The 15006-nt window shown below is 35.9% G+C and overlaps 1 protein-coding gene across 7 annotated transcripts in view; it reads right to left on the bottom strand.

Annotated features, from left to right (window-relative positions):
- LOC150078327 (uroporphyrinogen-III synthase-like) overlaps positions 1-15006 on the bottom strand; it is a 163538-nt gene that overhangs the window by 37168 nt on the left and 111364 nt on the right. For all 7 annotated transcript variants that reach the window (XM_090384204.1, XM_090384203.1, XM_090384205.1 and 4 more), the window contains one exon: positions 12812-12897. In XM_090384204.1, the coding sequence (XP_090240330.1) occupies positions 12812-12897 (86 nt within the window). The remainder of the gene's footprint in view (positions 1-12811; positions 12898-15006) is intronic.

Below are 15006 nucleotides of genomic sequence, written 5' to 3'. Positions count from 1 at the left end.
TTTCAATCTAGAAATATATTTTTCCCGAGGAATTACTTTTTCAGTTTTCTGTACATATTCTGTCACTGTATTTAAAAATCATAACAAAGTAGAGATAATTCATGCCTCACTCTAGTATTTGTCCATGATATTCTGATCTTCTCACTACAGAGTGTAAAGATCTTTACCTTAAGTAATTAAGACTGCTTTTGCGTGTCACTCTGAAAACTTTCACACATCGATAAAAATGCTATCTCACGTTCAAATTAATATGTGAATTTTGTAGTGCGAGTTGAATAAAACTTTTATGCAACTCACAAAAAATAGCACACCCAACTTAAATGGGAACACGACACCACTGATGCTGACCCCATTTATCATAGCAGACATTCAAAAAATGATTGTCACATTTGAAAACTACAATCTTATATCGGGCATACCCAAATTTGAGCCTTCACCACAGACCAATTCATTCCTACAACACAAGAGAGTGTTACTAATGCAAAGCCAACTCAGTGTACTTTGTTTATTATATGTATAAATAGTTATAAAAAAATTTTAAAAATATATATAATAGACACTATTATTACCTTCCATTTTCAATTTTTTGCAAAATTTATTTCACCTTTTGTGCACTATGAAGCATGCAAAATTTATTTATGCATGTTGCTAACTCTATATCATGAGTGAAAATCATGTTTGTGTATATTATTATTAAAAAATACTAATTTAAGTCCATTACAACTGTAGATATCATCAGATCATGCAAGAGAATTTTCATAAATAACGCAAACTAGAAACAAACACAATTTCATGCTTCTTAGATTCAGTACCAGTCAGTTTCCCAGGCTAGTACTACTAAGAGCTAAAAATAGAACAAACTTGGTAAGACTGTACCAGCTAGATGTAACTCTGGAAAAACGATAAAAAAAATAATAATAAAATAAATAAACTCAAAACCACACAAGTAAAAGTTTATCTATATTTGGGAAGGTACAGAAAATCACAGATTTTTACCTTCAACCAACAATTAACACAGGCTTGTTATTTACAGAGGTTTCAGAGGTGTAGCCCCTATGCCAAATTGTTAATATCATAAACCTAATTCTTGATTGAGACTTTTGGAATAAAATATGATTTATCTTCTTATGTGAAAACACTTGGAGGCCAAAATTATGAACAAACAACTATCTAAGAATGGTTTTGATGATGCATAATGAATTCTGTGCAATTAGCAGAGAAAAAAATGGTTCAGTAAATGTAATTTACTGAACCATTTTTATGCAATGCCACTCTCAAAAAATATAACACGAATAAATTCATCTTGGAAAAACTGGAACTAAAACACAATACTTAGCATTAGTAGAGGCATACGATGCAAGAAAGCAACCTTATGCAGCATCAGTCAAAAAAAAAAAAAAAAACTTCCCATTTCACACCTCCATTTGTTCCAAATGGCTGTCCAGCTCAGCCTTAAATTTATTTAGGCTACCAACTTCTACAAAAAGATGGAAGACTGTTCCACCAATCAACTACCCACTGGCTAAAAGTAAATTTCTGCACATCTATTCTACAACTGTCTTTCCTCAATTTGAATCTGTGCTCCCTCAGGCTCTTAATCTGAGCAAGAGGAAGAATCCAATCAACATTCAGCTTGCTCAACCCATTCAAGGTCTTATACACCTCAATTGTCAAAAATTGTTTGACAGGATCAGAGACAGGTATAACCTCCATGCACAAGCACATGGCGGGTGACCACCCAGGTGTGAACCAACGTAAGTAGGAGTCAAGTTGTGGTGCCCACACCACATGAAGGAATGCTGACCCTCTGTGTTACCAGGCAATACTAGGTGGTAGATGACTCTCATCAACTGGTGCAACACCACCACTTTGCTTATTGGAGGCTTGAAGTGGTGGAACCCACGTTTAGTCTCCAGAGCTAAGTTCCGGTCAGCCCTTCCCCATCTCTTCCATCGCGCAGTATGATTGATGACTTTTAAGGTTATGATGAACATCAGGGCAAGATTCAATCTTCCTTACATGTCGAAGGTACAGCTCTAAAACAGTGTTGCAGGCCGGCCGCTAGTTAGTTAGTTAGTACACCGGACCGAACCTATTAGTAACTCTCTAGAAGGCTTCCAGATCAGCTGGTGTATAATCTTGCTATGCTATCTCTACTCTACTCTGCCAGATAGTGACTGGAGGGAGTCCGAGTAGTGTGTATGTGGGGGACATTGTCGAGGCCACGTTATGTCAAGGACCTGGGTATATTCTTACCATGTGTATGCCATATCCAAAAATTGCCTTACTTCATACAGCTTGTCCCACCCACTTTTTCTTACTATTGAATACACCAGGAATTTTCAAACTAATAGAGTAAGCTTACCTGTGAAAAGATCTAAACCTCCCAAACGCTTCCTAATTCATTTCACAAATATAAGTGGTCTCAATTCTAATCTCAATGATGTCCATTTCCACTTGCAGTCTGCCAAACCCCATGTACTTTTTCTGACAGAATCTGTTATCAGTTGATTCGACCACTGTTCATCTCAGTTGCCCAAATTATTCGCTGTATGATTCCTTTCGCCTCAAAGGTGGTACTTGTGCATATGTCCGTTCCAATATTCCCTCTCAGAGACTTGGTAATTTGAAATCTCCTCTTTTCGATCTTCTCTGGCTTAAAATCTCTCTACCTCATTGTGTCAAATTCATCTGCTGTCTACTGTTTTCCCAACTCCACTAATCATTTGTAGCTCTTTGACTTTCTCTCTTTGCAACATGACTTTCTCCAGTCCAACTTTCCCAACAGTGAGGTAATTTTCCTTGATTATTTTAATGTTCACAACTCCAGCTGCTTCCATTTTCTAGTGACACTGACCCAGCTGGTCAAGATGCTGAGGCTTCTGCAATTACTAATGACCTTGCACAGATTGTTCATTTACCTACCAGAATACCGGACAATCCTAACCATACAGCCAACACGCTTAATCTTTTTCTCACAAACAACCCTTCTAAGTACAAATTCAAAGTGAGTGGTCCTTTAGGCACCTCAAATCACAACTTGGTGATTGTTTCTTCTCCAATGGTACCTTTATCTCGTGGCTATTCCCAACCTCGTATTGTTTGGCATTACAAGAATACAAAATAGGTTAACCAGCGAGATTTCTTTTCTTCTTTTACTTGGTCGGATTACTGTTTCAAAACTGCTGATGTCAACGTTTGCTCAGATCATGTCAGCGAAATTATTCTTGCAGGAATGGAATCCTTTTTACCTATTTCCTGAAAATTATAGTCTACAGAAGTTCAAGTCTAATGTCAACAAATATCTTCTTTCATCTTCTCAACCTCCAACCTAAGCACGGTACTAAGTACTATAGGTTCTAATACCTCTTGTGTTTTGGGTTTATATATTAAAAAAAAAAAAGTGACACTCTCTTGTTTCTCATTTGATAAAAAATGAGTGATGTTCTAGTTCATCCGTTTCCTAGAAGAAAGCAACATTATGAGTTTAATCTGTTTTATATGAGTAACAAGAAATAAAACCTAACGGATTGAAAAAAATAAAAGTACTGTCCATGCCATTCTAGTTCATGGAAGTGCACCAGCCACACTCTGTTCTAATCTTTCTGAACTTCTAAATTTCTAAATAAAGCATAGTCTCATTCTTGTGAGGAATATTTTAAGTTTTTCCCAGAATAGTTACCTGAAAAGATATAAGTGGAAAAAAATGTGCAAACTTGTGGAAAGATTTGTTCCGACACCCCAATCATTCCTATAATTATTTTTATGAAGAACTCTTCAATTAACGAAAAAAGATCTTTTTGTTCCCTAAGTCAGAACTTAATATCATTTTATATTTCACTTATTATTTAAAATGGTTTTTATTTATCATTTATTTATTTGTTTTTTTAAAATACATATTATGGATGATATCATCCAAACAGAACATTCAGTGAAAAAAATCCACAATCATAATATGAATAATTAAAGGCAGAAGATATGTGCGCATCGCATCTGTAAGTTTGAATTTTCACATGCTGAACTCTAAAATCTATCAACTCAAAGTGCTTAATAGTGTCATGTTAATATTTTAAGAACATAATCTTTTTTCCTTAATTTTAAGCAGAATTAACATAAGTTGCTACATATTTTCGGCATTCATATGTAATATATACAAAGCAGAAGTGTACGTGGTAGCATGTGATGCAAGAAAGCAAGTATATGAACTTATGCAGCATCAGCCAAAAAAAAAAAAAAAATTTACAAAAATTCCCTCTAAATGTTTGTCCAGTTCCTCCTTAAATTTATTTAACCTTCAACTTCCACGGCGATAGATGGAAGTTAGTTCCAGCAATTAACTACCCGCTGGCTAAAGGCAAATTTCCGCACATCTATTCTATATGTGTGTGCACAAAATTGAAATTTCAGGTTTTTAAGCACTGTTCATACTGGAAAATGGAAGAGACATTAATTTCACATTCATATTTTATGTACGAAATTTTTTTTATTTTTTCCTTCAGTGTTTTAATATTTTTAATTTTTTTTAAAATAATGTAAAAAACACAGCATTTTTAAATATGTAATTTTATTATTAAAAAATAAAAATTCAGATAAAATAAAGTATGGAAATCAATTAAGAAAAGATGATGTACTGCAAGCAGAATTCAAAAACTTTTTCCATAAATAAAAAACAAAGTTGGTCACCTGAGTTGGTAGTGGAACCCCACTGCAACAAACTGGAGTGCAACCACAACTGGTTTTATATACAAAATGTGTGACCATCTGAATGTGAAAAATTTGTTACAAAAAAATAAAATATTAATTGGAAGGTCAATATCATTTATCTCTATCGTTAGAATTCTGTTGTATAAGATCATGTTGTAAACGCTTTCAAAAATGTTTGTGGAACTAACTATTCATATAATAGCAAATTCTGAAATATAAAATGATAAATAAACTGAAATTTTTGTTTTTCATCCTTGTCAGAAATGTAATTTTGATGAATATATACACTATACTGCATTGTTTTGTCAAAACAAACAAGCAATAATACCAAATATATACATGAATGTGTAATTGATGATGTAATGAAATGGTAAAAAAGAATTGGGTTTTGAAATGCCTTGCTGAACATAGAAAATAATGTGAATTCACTCAATTTCATTAGTAATGACGAGCTATTGCTTCTTTTCTCATCTTAAAAAAAAAAACATTTCCATAAAAGATCTCTACAAAATGCTTTAATAAGAAATATCAGCAACACATTAATAAATGCTATACAGTTGTTATTCTATTAAATAAAACTACAATGTGTCAAACAAGTTACTGCTTTCTAAGGTTTTTCACTACAAAAGAGACGAACAAAAAAATTGTCTTTTTCTGTCATCAGAAAGCATTTAAGGCACTGCTATCCAGGTTTAAACAGTTTCCTCTTCAAAACTTTTTCTGGAATTTTCAGATACTGTCTTCACAGTGCAGAAGTACTGCTTACTGCTGTACCTTTTTTTTTTTTTTTTTTTATGAAAACCCCAAACACGAGAGGTATTAGTACCTATAGTACTTAGTACTGTGCTTGGGTTGGAGGTTGAGAAGACGAAAGAAGATATTTGTTGACATTAGATTTGAACTTCTGTAGACCGTAATTTTCAGGAAATATGTAGAAGGAAGGTTGTTCCAGAAAACGGCAGTTGAATGAATAAACAATGAAGATGAAAAGTTGGTTCTGTTAGTTTGAAGTTGGACAGAAAATGGATGTTGGTGGTGGCGGCACGTGTTCGGACTGTTTTAAAAGAGAGAGTGGGAATTACAGAAGCCAATTCAGAAGAACAGTGCCCATGGAAGTATCTGCAGAAAAGGCATGCAGCAGAAACAGTACATCTATGAAACAGGGAGTGGAGAGACTCTGTTAGAGATTTTTTTTTGTTTTTTTTTTTTTTTATTTTGTAAGTTGTTGGTACATCGGCTTCTGTGGCCATGATGCACCTCCCAAAGGTTTTTGCATTTACCCTGATCCAAGCCCGAGGCGGGATTCGAACCTGCAACTTTTGGGGTTGCCAGGCAGGCACTTTACCTACCCAGCTAGCCCGGTCGGCTCTGTTAGAGATGAGTCATTAATTAACCTAACTGCCCTCTTCTGAATGGAATCTAGAAGCCCGAGAGAGGTTTTGAGGGCACCGCCCCAGATGTGGGAACAATATTCCATGGTAGAGTGGATTTGCAATTTGTACAGAGTGAACAGCTGTTTCGAAAAAACGTCACGCCAAGAGCGAAGAGAAAACCAAGTTTTTTAGTTTCAGAGGAAGCAACATTTGTAATGTGCTTGTGCCAAGAGAGATTAGAAGTCAGGGTAATCCCGAAAAAAGATATATCATTTTGCTTAGAAATTGAAGTGTCACCAAAGATAGGCATAGGAGCAGAAGAATACTTTTTACGAGATATAAGACAAGACTGAGTTTTAGAAGGATTGAAATCAACTAAGTTGTCTTTGCCAGACTGGAAAATTACCTCGAGATTGGCATTTAAGGAATTGATAGCGGATATTCGAGAAGTTGAAGTTGATAGAGCAGGGCAAGGTTTCTCAAAATGGAAAGTGGAATGCAATGTGCTATCATCAGCAAAACTATAGATAGGATTTCCAGTCAATGGAAGAAAGTCATTAATATTCAAGAGGAAAAGAGTGGGGGAAAGAACTGAACCTTGGGGGACACCAGCATTAGTGGAGAAGTTAGAAGACAGAGAACCATATACCATCACCCTCAGTGAGCGATCAGAGAGAAAACTTGATAACCAATTACAAAAAACAGTTGGTAAACCATAAGGTTGAAGCTTGTTTAGGAAACCATTATGCCAAACACGATCAAAAGCCTTAGAGATGTAAAAAGCAACTGCTTGTGTTTCCCCGAACTTTTCCATTGAATTTGTCCATAAATGGGTTAACATAAGCCAGAATATCACCACTGGATCGACACTGATGGAATCCATACTGGCAATCTTTGACCAGACGGAAGGTTTCTAGGTAGTTTAAGAGTTGGCGGTTAATTGATTTCTCCATTACTTTAGAAAGAGTAGAAGTAATTACAATGGGACGATAATTTTATGGGAGGGATTTGTCACCGTTTTTAGGAACTGGCTGGATATGAGCAAATTTCCAAGCAGAAGGAAAAACACCTTTGGAATAAGAAAGTGAAAAAAGGTGGCAAAGAACAAGAGTAAGTTCAGGAGCACAGGTTTTGAGAACAAGTGGAGAAATACCATCAGGACCTGGAGCTTCCTTAGCATCCAGGTTCGTGAAGATCCTTCTGACATCCTTTTGACAGAAGACTACAGGAGGTATTGAATGGAGCATGTTGGGAATGGTGGGAGGTGTTTTACTAAGATCATTGATATAGGAGTTGGGAAAAAAATGGGTTGCTGTAGGTCAGCTTTATCCTTGCTGAAGTGACAACAGAACCATCTGGTTTTGACAGAGGTGGGAGCAGATATGGGCAAAAGTTGCGGCCAATAGCTTTGGCAATTGACCAAAATGCTCAGCTACCATTAGGGCAAGAAGCAAGTTTTCTACTCTTAGCCTGTTCAAAATCTAGTTTGGACTGATTCATAACTTCTTTACAATTGTTGCAATCTTTGGCTGAAAATGAATCTGAAGATTTGGAAACAAGCCAATTACAATATGCAACATTCTTCTCTTGAACAGCCTTAGCACATTTATTGGAAAACCAAGGATTAGATAAAGGAAGAGATTTTAAAGTGGAATGTGTAATAAAGGATTCCATTCCTACAAGAATAATTTCTCTGACACGATCTGAGCAAACGTTGACATCAGAAGTTTTGAAGCAGAAGTCCGACCAAGAAAAAGATCTCACAGGTCATGCCATTTTGCATTCTTGTAATGCCAAACAATACAAGGTTGGGAACAGTCATGAGATAAAGGCTCCATTGGAGAAGAGACAATCACCAAGTTGTGATCTGAGGTGGCTAAAGGGCCACTCACTTCGACCGTGTACTTCTTCACAATAAGTGAAATGCATTGCAATGCGGAACAGATAGATGTGTTGCTATGCAAAAAGAACCGGCTGCCTTTCTCTCAAAATTGCAGTATCATCCAGGAAATGTGCTTCAATTTTCTTTGAAAAACACGATCGGCATTGTCTTGATCCTGAATTCTGTAAGCAAAACTTTTTGGGCCTTGATGATAATTTTGAAGTCCACTGGTACTCTGAAGCTTCATCTCTGGGTTGTACTAAAACAGCTAACACTCATCTCCAGTGACAACACAGTCAAGAAAATTAGGACTGGATTGTCTTGACAAGTCTGAATAAAGTCTTCACATGATAACACTGTTGCTTCTGCTCATCTGTGAAGCTGTGCAGCACAAATTTTGCACTGACCTTCCTTTTCCCTCAATCTTCATGCAGAATTTTATGAATTACCTCCTTATGCATATCCAATTCATCGGCCAGAGGGACAAATTATACTCTCTTGCCACAATGTCAAGAGGTTGACGGATGCTCACCTCTTAGGTCATTGTGAACATCATCACATTCATCTTTGAACTGCTCATGCCATTCAAACACACCGGTATGATTTAGCGTTTCATCACCATAAACAGTTTTTTGACATTTCTTATGTTTCTGTTGCCAATTTTACAACTTTAAAGCAAAATTTGATATTCACTGCTCCATTGCAAATTCATGACATAGAATGTTAATGCTATTAAAGAAACTGGCTACTACATGCAATCTGTCATACAAGATGGACAATCTTGTATGACAGCATACAAGATGGGCAATCTTTGTGCCACCATCTGTTGAAAGAGGTCTGAACTACAACATACCATTTCCATTTATTTTCAAACTCATTGAACATGACCACAAAGGCCCCTGTATGGGAACTTCACCGCCGCACCTTGTGTGTGTGTGTGTGTGTGTACAGGCATACCTCACTAATACAGTGGGTTAGGTTCCAGACCATTGCCGTAAAGTGGCCGGTACATATAAAAGCCTAAAAATATATTTACACTATCATTTATTAAGTGCATTTGGCCTAAAAAAAGATGCAAAAGTAAAAATAATAATTTTTCAAAAATGCTACAGTACTGTACTGATAACCTTAAAATATTTTCGTCCTTTGCTTGTGGTAACTGACGAATGAACATTTTAGAAAAGTAATTATGGAAGGAAGGCTGAAGGAGATAGGAGAGCTTCATCATCTGAGCCTTCAACGAATCTTATTCTCTTTGCTGATGAGAATCTTGCCGTGATGTTGATGGCTGCTGAATGGTAGGGCTACTTGGTGTTGAAGGTTGGAGTGGCTGTGGAACTTTCTTAAAATAAGACAACAAATAAGTTTGCCTCGTTGTCTGACACTTCCTTTCGCAAAGGATTTCTCTGTAGCATGCTATATACCATTCATAGTATTTTACCCTGTAGAACTTCTTTCAAAATTGGCATCAATTCCCTCAAAGCCTGCCACTACTGTATCATGTAAGCCAACGTAGTGTTCTAAATCCTTCAGTGTCATTACAGCAATGCTCACTGTATATTCGTCAGGAGTAGATTGCATCTCAAGAAGTAACCTTTGCTCATCTACCGAAAGCAAGTCCTCATCTATTAAAGACCGATCATGAGATGTCAGCAATTCAGCCACACCTTCAGGCTCCACTTCCAGTTCTCTTGCCATTTCCACCACATTTGCAGTCACTTCCTTCACTTAGTCTCAAACCCTTCAAAGTCATCCGTGTGGGTGGGAATCAACTTCTTCCAAACTCCTTTTAATGTTGATATTTTGACCTCTTCCCATCAATCACGAATGTTTTTAATGGCATCTAGAATGGTAAATCCTTTCCAGAAGGCTTTCAATTTATTTTGCCTAGGCCCCATCAGAGGTATCACTATCTAAGGCAGCTATAGCTGCCTTAGTGTCTTACAAATGTCTGTCTTAAATAATAGAACTTGAAGGTAGCAATTACTCCTCGATCCATGGGCTGCAGAATATATGCTGCGTTAGCAGTCAGGAAAACGACATTAATCTCCTCATACAACTCCATTAGAGCTCTTGGGTGACCAGGTGCACTGTCACTAATCAGTAATAAGGTAAAAGGAATTTTTTTTACTAAGCAGTAGGCCTCGACAGTGGGCTTAAGATATTCAGTAAACCACGTAGTAAACAGATCTGTTGTCATCCAGGCTTTGTTGTTCAATTTATAACACACAGGAAGGCTAGCTTTAGTAAAAAAGATAAGCAATCAATAACAAAGAACATGGCACACACAAATTGCAAGTAATGTGCAAGTGAGAACAGAGTAACAAGTTACGAAGCTTAAAAAATAGGAATAAAGAGAATATTCTGAAAATTTATTTTTTTATATGATTGAAAATTTCATGGAAGTGTAAACACATTTCAACATAAAAACCCACAGAATTCCAGCTGTCGGTATTATCATAAATTCAATAAGATAAAGTTTACTATCCGTTTATAATAGATTTCACAACAGAAAAGCCCAATAAACAGGGGACTGCTAATTGTTTTTATTTCATGGTTGTGACCTCCAGAAATCTGACGCAACCACGTGGTATGGTGGGAGACAATCGTAGGATAATCTCGAGTGCTGTGGTCTCCTGTCCCGATTAAACAGCAAATTGTCCCAATTAAGCAAAGTAAACCCTGGCTATTTTCTTGATTGGGTTATGTTCTTTAAGATTTGTCTCAAATAAATGGCTGCCCCAATTAACCAGTGGCCCAAATAACCAGAATCCACTGTATATTTGTTCCCTGTTCTTGAAGACTTAAATTTAAATCATTAAGTTTTTTCAACTATATCAGCAAGGGAACTAAGTTTTGCAAGCCATTTTTGATTTGTAAACAATTGAGAAAGGTTCTGATTTTTACCCGATAAAAACAATAAAACTTCGTATTTGAGGTCAAAAAGACGTTGCAACACTTTAACACTGGACAAACACCTCACTTCCGTATATAAAAGAAGCGTTTCATCCCATTTCATTACTAAGCATTGTGAAAAGTCTGCTATTTCAGCTTCTACTTTTTAATAAAGTTGATCACACTTATCGCATCTTTCAGATCTTCAAATCAGTTTGCATTTTCTTTGCTACTAATGCTTCCCTATGTACTGTATACTGCAATGATTCAAAACTGTATTTGGAGAAATTTCCCTTATTTTTCCTTTTAAACACAAATTAAGAGCTAAAGGGATTATGGTTCAGCAATTGAGTAGTACTGAAAAGTATTAATACATACTGAGAAGTCACAATAGTCAGCTGCTTTCTGTGTGTCCATTGCCAGTGAGCAAATTAAGGCTTATTACCCACAAAAACAATAAGTAAGAAAGCCACCTGCATCACACTTGAAACCACCCTAAAAAATAGAGTGGCAAATAGAGTTCATTTGTATCTCAGGCTTTGTTCGAGCAGTAAGGTCTCTACACCTACAGTATTGAAAAAATAATTTCAACAGGTTTTTTAGCTTTTATGTACACAATAACTAATTTTATTTAAAAATTGCTGCGACCCCTTTAATTTATCCCACGAACCCTCGGAGGTTGTGCCCCATAGTTTGCACACCACTGATCTAGTATGCCATTCATACGCAATTTAGCCTCTAGTACACAGGTTGAAGGAGAGGAGGAAGTGAACCGATATCATAACTAAACTCACTTCCTCGTATAAATTTTTTTTTGATAATTATTAGTATTCCGAAATATTATTAAAATATGTGACCATGGATTTGTGGTTGAAAAAAGGAACCTTAAAACAAGAAGCTAAGTACTTCTAGTAGGGCAACTGTGGTCGATGAAAATGAATACAATATTATTGCACTTCAAAGTGAGGATGAAATCATAGCCTTTTGTTCCCCAAAAATCGGAAGTAAAAAAAAACAGGAAGCAAATAATAAAAGACCAAAACGAAAGTATGATGACAGTTATTTGAATTTTGGTTTTACACATGTTGGAAATAAAGATGCTCCTGATGCACAGTGCATCATATGTAATAAAATATTAGCAAACAGTTCTTTGGCTCCCACTAAACTTGTTTCGTAAGTGTTCCATGAATATGTTGTGAGATGAAAAGTGTTCCGTGACTAAAAAAGTTTGGGGAACACTGTTCTATCCAGACCACTAAAATTTTCTCCATATCGGCAATAAGGCTGTCTCACTTTCTTGTTCACTGGAGTAGCACTTGTAATTTCATTCAAGTTTCTTTCACTTTTAATTTCTTAACAAGAACTTCTTTGAGTTCACTACTGTGCTAACTGTTTGGTGTGGCAAACCTGGCTTATGGCCTATCTCAGCATTTGATATGCCTTTCTCACTAAGCTTAATCATTTCTAGCTTTTGATTTAAAGTAAGAGGCTTGTGATTCTTCTTTTCACTAGCACTACACTTAGGGGTCATTGTACTGTAATTAATAATTTAAATTATAACAATAACACAAGTAAAAAGTTTGAAAAATTTTGAAAATTGCCAGGCTACGACACTGAGACACAAAGTGCACAAATGCTGTAAACAGACTGAGTGCGAGTAACAAAATGTCACCAGTCGACTTGCTCTTGCTCGATTCAGCTTGGAGTCAGCTGATGTGCGCGTCACCACTGAAAACCCCCTTAAGAGCAAGGCAAGTGCCAAAAATAATAAGAATATAATTGAAATGAAAAGCGCTGTATTAGCGAAGCGCTCTAAAGTGAGTATGCCTGTATATATAAAAATACATTATAGCTTGTGAACAAGTTATGGAATATCTTAATTAATTATATAATACAAAGAATTTTAATGTAATATTTTTTTTAGAAAACACCTGTTATCTTAAGATATTTGACTTACTTTAGTTTCTAACAATTTCTGTATGTTCAGCAGTATATCAGCATGGGCTGTTGTTTTGTATGTTACAATTTCATGAACTTTTAACCCTAATAAAAAAAAAAATAATTAAATTACAAGTTAATTAAGTTATAAGTTACAGACAAATAGTAATATCTCAACATTAGACAAACTACTTCTGCTATTTATAGCTTTACACAAATTACTATTTACTACATTATTTATTATATCAAGGTGAAGTGGCAACACACCTAGCCAAATTCTTAACAAGCTGCCCACACCTTTTACTTAAACCAACAAATACCTCTTTTCACACCTGTGTCTCCGAACATGAAAGTCAGAAGATTAAAATCTTTGATTTCTGAAAGACTGGACTCTTGAGACAAAATATACCAAATTTCATTTCTCTTGGATGAACCGCCGTCCTTCTGTAGAGCTTAAAACACGGTAGTTTTTGCTGTCTGACTAACATGCTGACTCACTCACTCATCAATATTCTAACAAATTTCTATAGTTAATAGCGTAGCAGGCACCTCTGTAGCTAGGTGGGAAGGAGCAGCAGTGCGTAGCACACGCTTCTTGATTAGACTGGGGTTCGAGCCCATCACCACCAAATACGGAGAATGCGGAAAGGTCAGAGAATGACCATCGCATATCCCGGAGCAATATGGCCTTAGTTGCTAATGCTCCTAAAAACCAAATGACAAACAAACAATAGTGTAACTTAATTTTATGGTACTCACCTTTTTGTATAATCTGCAGTTGATGCTTAAAATAGGATGGATACTAATTTGAGTTTAAAATTGGGATTAATATGGGTAAATTTAATTTTGAAACAGAGTTAAAATATGCCCAAGGAAATAGAAGTGCACATCTTCGTCCTTGGTTGTCATAGAATTTAAGGTTGAAAATGATTAAAACTATATCTGTAAACCGAGGAGGCCAATAGCGCCGTAACGAATTGGCTTTCGTTGTTAACGTCTTCAGTTGGCGATAGTGAGAAGAATGAAATGCGCATATTTAAAGGACTCTATGTTGTTCCCATGATGCTCTTTGATACATTTGGGAATCTCAGGTGTGTGAGATTCCAAACCGGAGAGAGGTTATAGGGTAATTTGGCATTTATTACATTAAAATTAGAATGATGGCGAAACCATTCTATGATGAGGGCTTCGTACTGAAAAATTTTAAAACTAGATTTCAATTTAATAATGGGGATGGCTGAATCAACTAAAGGGGTGTGATTGTGGGATTGTACATGTAGTGTGAGTTCTGTGTTTGATTGTCCTGTTCCAAAGCAATTGTAATGATAATACGCTTGTGTATTTGATGTTGTTGTGGAGCCGTAGTTAGAGGTGGTGCTACCAATGTAGCATACATTGCAGTTTTGTTGGCATTTGATTAAATAAACAATATTATTCATGTCACAGATTTGATATTTATGTGTATCTTTATATGAATTAAACATTGATCCTAGTTTATTATATGCTGAAAATGTGAGAGTGATGTCAGTACCGGCAAATACTCGACGGAATTGTCTGGCAAGATTACTGTGGTAAGGAAGAACAATACGTATGTTACTGCATGTAGTGTGTTTGGATGGTTTTTTGATATTATTTTGGGTGGTGGAAATAGTTTGTTGAATTAACTGAAAAGGGTATCTCCTGGATATGAATTTTTCCTGGATAAGGTATTGAAGTTCATTGGATAGGTCATCTTGTGTGGAACTGTATTTGATGGCGTTATAAATTTGGTTATAGAGGACAGCTTTTTTTTATACTAAGTGGATGGTGTGACTCAAAATGTAAGTATTTTCCAGTGTGGGTGTTTTTTCTGAAAATTCTAATTCCGAGTTTGGTGTCCATTTTGTATATGTTAAGGTTAAGGAAATTAATTTGTCCGTTTTCTTCTATTTCAAGAGTATATTTTAAACTGTCATGTATTGAATTTAATTTAATGAAAAGGTTATCAATTACGGTTTTGTTCCCTATTATAAGGATATCATCTGCATATAATTTGATCTCTGAATCGAATATCTGTTAGTATATCTGATTGTGGAACCGGAAATATCTTGCGTCTTATAGAAGTGAGTTCTAGTATACTATTGATGGAGAGAGAGGTTCGATTGGTTATGGTCCTGTCTTCCATTAGGAAATTTCATAAGGCTTGTAGAGTGGATGGCAATTGGTGTATAAAGA

The sequence above is a fragment of the Mastigoproctus giganteus genome, chromosome 11, assembly GCF_048544385.1.
Source record: "Mastigoproctus giganteus isolate SK-2022 chromosome 11, ASM4854438v1, whole genome shotgun sequence".
NCBI lineage: Eukaryota > Metazoa > Arthropoda > Arachnida > Uropygi > Thelyphonidae > Mastigoproctus > Mastigoproctus giganteus.
The sequence above is the reverse complement of the archived record's forward strand: the minus strand, read 5'-3'. Positions and strand labels throughout refer to the sequence as shown.